Source organism: Rhagoletis zephyria, unplaced genomic scaffold, assembly GCF_001687245.7.
Source record: "Rhagoletis zephyria isolate East Lansing unplaced genomic scaffold, Rhagoletis_zephyria_1.1 Rzeph_scaffold_00159, whole genome shotgun sequence".
Lineage (NCBI taxonomy): Eukaryota > Metazoa > Arthropoda > Insecta > Diptera > Tephritidae > Rhagoletis > Rhagoletis zephyria.
This window is the reverse complement of record NW_016157243.1, coordinates 37,776-43,775: the sequence shown is the minus strand read 5'-3', so window position 1 is coordinate 43,775 and position 6,000 is coordinate 37,776. Positions and strand designations below refer to the sequence as shown.

The window sequence follows — 6,000 nt, the reverse complement described above, 5'->3', positions numbered from 1 at the left end:
ACTAATATGCTTATCATAGTACATTTTAAATAAATATCAATAATTTGCAAAGAAATGTATATTCTTAAACCAAGAAATGCGCATAATCACCATATTTCGAAACCTTATTGCCTCTGATACCTTAAAATGCAACCGTGCATTCAGCACATTTCAACTGAAAAGCGTTACGACGCTTACGAGATTTGGACAAGCATAGCTATTTGTTTTCATTTCGTATCAGGCGCCAATTAACAAATAAATTTTTATTAAAGCATTCTATAAAGAACGGTAGGAATGTGTTAAAAGATCTTAATGCCTATTTCCGAAGTCGCCAGACATGTGTAAACAAGATTAGTGTGAATAATTGTCATAAATTGCAGATATACTGATATTCACTTATCACCTGGCCAGATTGCCTGCCGGCGCCAAAATCCATAATGTCGTCATCCAAGCGGAAGTCCGTACCAGGACAACAGAAACAAACAACGCCAGAAAAGCGGCGTAGAAGTGGTCAGACGGATGGTGGAACGGCAGCGGGCGCAGCTACTGGTAGGGCAAATGCTATGGCCGCGTCAGCAGCAGCAGCAGCAGCGACCGGCAACGAACCGGAAGCGGCGGAGCATCACGCTTTGGATGAAGCGAATATTTCGGATGACGAAGAGGGTGGAACAAGAATTGGCGATATATATATACCCCCGCCTATACCACCACACTGTTCAACGGAAAGTAAAGGTCCGCGATTAATTATCAAAAAAATTGAAAACAAAAATTTCAAAAGCTACGCTGGTACAGTAGTACTAGGTCCCTTCCATCATGTAAGTTAATGTGCCAGTACAGTTACTTGAATGTGATTGTTATAAATTCTTATTGTTACATGCTTTTCAGTGTTTCACGGCTATAATTGGACCAAACGGTAGCGGTAAGAGCAATGTCATCGATTCGATGTTGTTTGTGTTTGGCTATCGAGCCAATAAAATTCGTTGCAAGAAAATATCGACGTTACTGCATAATTCCGCTAGATATCCTAATATGTCCATGTGCTCGGTAGCGGTGCATTTCCGGGAAATTTTGGACAAGGAGGATGGCACGTGCGAGGAAATTCCTGACAGTGACATTATTGTTGAACGCATAGCATTCCGAGATAATTCTTCCTATTATACGATCAATGGGCGTCGAGTACAGTTCAAGGAAGTAGCAAAGCTACTTAAGAAACATAACGTCGATTTAGATCACAATCGATTTTTAATTTTGCAGGTCAGTCGGAAAAGTGACTTTTACATTCGGAGTTGCTAATTTATTATTTTCTTATCTATAGGGAGAAGTGGAGTCAATTGCTATGATGAAGCCAAAAGGCTTAACAGAGAACGAATGTGGCATGCTCGAGTATATGGAAGATATTGTAGGTACGACGCGATATAAGGAGCCACTGGTGAAAATAAATGAACGAGTTGAGCAGCTAACGGAAGAGCGTACTGAAAAACATAATCGCTGTAAGTTGGCCGAACGCGAAATGAAAGATTTGGAGCAACCATATAATGATGCCGTTGATTATTTGCGCCGCGAAAATGAAAATACTCGCACTAAAAATTTACGCATACAAAAATACCTTAGCGAAAAAAATAAAAAGCTAGAGGAATATAAGAAGGAGCATGAGACAATATCGGCAGAGCTAAAGCAGCACGATGAAGCAGCGGAAAAACTGAAGCAGGAACGGGAAGAGAAGGAGAAACAAGTACGCGAAGAAATTGCGTAAGTGTTATTGCAACAAATTTGGTATCAATAAAGCTATAATTATTAATTAACGTTCACTGTACTTGATTCAGCCAATTCGATGCACTGCGGAAGAAAAAGGAATCGATTGAAAAGCAGTGGGAGTCTGCGCATAAAAATTTTACTGAAGTGCAACAGACGATGGATATGACGAACAAACGGCGCAAGCAGCATAAAACTCAAGTGGAAAAACTTAATAATGAATTGATAGATCTGCGTAAAATACCAGATAAAAATGAAAAAGAAATTGCTGAGTGCCAGAAAAAGGTGGAAAAACTAACTAAAGATAAAGCTGCAATGGAGGAAGAGTTACAAAAAAACTATGTGACGCTAGAGAACTTGACAAAACCGCTTATTGAAAAGCGTGAAAAAATGGAAACTGAATTGGTCGAACTAAAAAAACACGTTGACGAAGCCAAAGCTGCCTTAGCGCTATCGGAATCTGAATTGAAAATTCTCAAACACGATGAGACGACAGAAACACGGAAATATGAGTCGATGAAAACCTCTTATGATGAATCGAGTAGCAGTCTAGAGGAAAAACGTAAAGCAGTACAAGAAATGAGAAGTCGTTTGCCCGAAATACAAAAGGAGATTGTCATGAAAACACAGAAAATGCAACAATTGCAAGTGGGCGAACAACATATGCGCGGTAAACTAATGACACTCAAGGCTGAGGTGAGTTTGTTTGGCTTAAGGTAGTTTATGAATATCGATTTAAAATGTTAAAACTGGCATTTTATTTTCCTTTTTTACAGATAAACGAAAAAACGGTCAGCTTGCAGACGACGCGATCAAATAATAAGGTATTGGACTTTTTAATGAGGCAGAAGAACGAGGGCAAAATACCAGGAATTTTGGGTAGATTGGTGAGTACAATTAAGAAAACAAATCTAATATTTTTGAGTACCAGTTGCTGTCCAAATTAAAAACTTTGCATAAAACTAACCAATGATATATTTTCCAATCTCGTACAGGGTGATTTAGGTGCGATTGACACCAAATTTGATGTGGCTATTTCAACAGCCTGCGGACGTTTAGATGACATCATAGTAGATACGGTCAATACGGCTCAAGAGTGCATTGAACACCTTAAGCGATACGACATTGGACGTGCCACCTTTATTGCACTGGAGAAGGTACAGCATTTGGAGAAGCAATCGGGGCCAATACAAACGTAAGTGTAACTAAATTAGCAATATTTTTATGAAAACTCGCTTTACATTTTAATATTTTAGCCCTGAGAATGCACCGCGTCTGTATGATTTGGTGCGTGTTGAGGATGAACGTGTACTCCCCGCCTTCTATTTTGCGCTTCGCAACACCCTCGTTGCAAACGATCTCGAACAAGGTTCACGTATTGCCTATGGCGCACGTCGTTATCGCGTCGTAACGCTGAGTGGTGATGTTATCGAAACATCCGGTACCATGTCAGGTGGTGGTCGTACACAAATTCGTGGCAAAATGGGCACCAAAGTACAAACAAAGACCAAACAATCTGCCGATACGTCAACGGTGTCGCAAAAAGCATTGGAAGACATGCAAGTGCAGGCCGAGCAACTGCAATCGGAAATTAATTACAGTCAGGAGGAACAAGGTCGTCTGGAGAGGGAACTGCAACAACTGAATATAAGCAAGCAGAAAAATGAATCTGAAATTCAAAAACTTGGCATCACCATCAAGAGTTTGGATGAGCAACTGCCACGTATTTTTAAGCAATTAGAGACACAGAAGAAGCGCATGGAACAAACTACTACCGATGCGGCTAAGGTGAAAAACATTGAGGCTGAGATTTCTGTGAAAAAGAAGACGCTGAAATCTTCCGAGGAAGAGGCAGACAAAGTCACTAAAAAAATAGCTGAGGTTAAGAAAGAGGTTGATAGTATACATGGCGATAAAGTGAAATCAGTACAGACGAAAATCAACAATCTGGGCACACAAATTAAGAAGCTAAATAATAACATGTCTAAGTTGAAAGTTGAAGTAACGACATCCGAACGCAATGTGGCAAAAATGGAAAAGCAACTTGAGCAGCTAAACGAGGATATAATAAAAGCGCAGGATGAGTTGGTGGAGATGAGTGCGAAACGCCAAAATTATGACGATGAAACTGCGCGGCTAGTGAAAGAGATCGAAGAAGCACAGAAAGCCATCGAAAGTGCCAAAAGTGAGTCGTCGGGAATACAAAAGGAAATTGCTGCGTTACAAAAGCGTGAAGGTGAGTGGAAAATCAATGTTATAGACTTGGAAAAATAANATGGTTCAGAAGGACCTCGGGAGCGATACAACACGTTCGACAATATCGGCTGTCGGCACTAGTACCAACAGCAGTATTACTGACACATTCTTCAAGAAACCGCTGCCGCCTGCTCAGAAAGCAACATCTTGAGATGTTCAGCGGAGATGTAGTACTTGTTAATGTTTTGCATGCACTATTTCTTTTATTTTACTTTTTTTATAAAGCTCCTCCCGTTGTTAAAACAAAATTATTACGATTACCTAAACTTATAAATATTGATCTGATTATAAGAATTTGTAACGGTGATTAATTTACGTATGCATATATTTTATTCATTTTGGTTTAAAAGCACAAATAATAAATATAACCAAATTTAAGCATGATTTTTTAAAACAACGTCGTCAGAAGTCTCACTCACGCGCTTTCCAGCCCCATAACGATCTTTTGACAAATGTTGGCTAGCGCCTCGATCGTTGAATTTTTTATGTCTGTTATATCTTCGCCGGTATCACACGCCTTTGTCACCTGAGGATCTAGCGGTAATGCGCCTAAGTATGGCACCTCCATTTCGGCACACATTACCGCTGCTCCACCTGTCTTTGCCGGGAATATTTCTGAGGTTTGTCCACAATGCCCACATCGGAATGCACTCATATTCTCTACTACGCCCAATATTGGTATACGCTGCTTCTTACAAAAATTGATTTCCTTTCGCACGTCTAACAATGAGACCTCTTGAGGAGTTGTCACAATCAATGCATATAAGGTGTTCGGTGCGCTGTCATCACGCAAATATGATACTATTGATAAGTGTTCATCTGATGTACCTGGAGGAGTATCTAATATCAGCAAGTCCAGTTGTCCCCAATCTACTTCACTTAAAAATTGCCTAATCATGCCATTCTTCTTCGGACCACGCCAAATAATTGCATCATCAGGTGAGCCAAGAAGAAATCCTATAGACATCAAACATAAGTTGTCATCCACACCAACCGGCGACCAACCAGAACCGGATTGATGTACATTTTCGCCCTCAACACCAAGCAATCGTGGCTGTGAAGGCCCACAAATGTCAACATCCAATACGCCAAAGTTACGGTCGGAATATACGCGTGCTAAATAACGTGATAACAATGTAGTCACCGTACTTTTGCCCACACCACCTTTGCCGGAAAGTACGAGGAGCTTTTGTTTGACTTCGCGCATGGACTGAGCAACAAGCGCTTTACCGGGATCTTCTACTTTAGTGTTAGGATCGCTACACAGGCGCTGATTGGGACAGCCTGCACAGGCGCTGGCTTTTCCGGCATTCTCTGTCCCCACGCCCGGACAGTTTTCGGGTTCTTCTTGCATTATGCACTTGGTAAATTGTTTGTTGTTAAATTTAACTTTAATATCGCAGGTGCGTACTGTGAAGGAAGAACGTCAAGATGTGTTCGTCGTCTCAACTCCAGCTGAAAATCACAGTTCCTCCAAAAGTTCACGATATTTGTATAAACTGCGTCAAAAATCAACTGATAAATAAAATATCAGTGAATTGAATATAGGGACACGAATTTCCATACGATTCCATACCATATCAATATTTTTGCCATTCGATACCGATACTTTTTACTCGATAGCTTTCAAACGATATCGTATCTATTCATAAATGTACATTACAAGGTTAATAAGGGTATTCATCAAACCTTATAAATGCATTGTAAACCGTATAAACTTATAATTGGGGTGAACCTTATTATAAATGAACTGCCAAAAATTGTATGAAAATTCGTTTACACATTTCTAATAAATTTCTGCAATTTCACTGAATAAACTTGATAAACGGAAGCCAATGCAACTCTGTCGCAACTCTAGCAATGTTTTCTTGATCAATAATTGGGTTCCGCATTAAAATTTTGCACGCAAATTCAAATAACATTATTAATATAAATTTTTTTTATTATAAAATAAAAAGAACAATTCCAATGAAGTATCCTTTAACATTAAACAATTTATAAATTTTTAATAAA

General features: G+C 39.5%; 2 protein-coding genes across 2 annotated transcripts; one reads left to right on the top strand and one right to left on the bottom strand.

Annotated features, from left to right (window-relative positions):
- The first annotated feature begins 176 nt into the window (after positions 1 to 176).
- glu (structural maintenance of chromosomes 4-like protein gluon) lies at positions 177 to 4,005 on the top strand. The gene is made up of 7 exons (XM_017605900.1): positions 177 to 794; positions 865 to 1,233; positions 1,295 to 1,728; positions 1,803 to 2,427; positions 2,508 to 2,618; positions 2,727 to 2,926; positions 2,988 to 4,005. The coding sequence occupies exons 1-7, from the start codon at positions 417 to 419 to the stop codon at positions 4,003 to 4,005; spliced, it is 3,135 nt and encodes a 1,044-aa protein (XP_017461389.1). The 5' UTR covers positions 177 to 416.
- Positions 4,006 to 4,012: 7 nt separating this feature from the next.
- Nubp1 (NUBP iron-sulfur cluster assembly factor 1) lies at positions 4,013 to 5,577 on the bottom strand. The gene has a single exon (XM_017605958.1). It carries the CDS (start codon positions 5,339 to 5,341, stop codon positions 4,403 to 4,405), a length of 939 nt encoding a protein of 312 aa, XP_017461447.1. The 5' UTR covers positions 5,342 to 5,577; the 3' UTR covers positions 4,013 to 4,402.
- Positions 5,578 to 6,000: the final 423 nt, after the last annotated feature.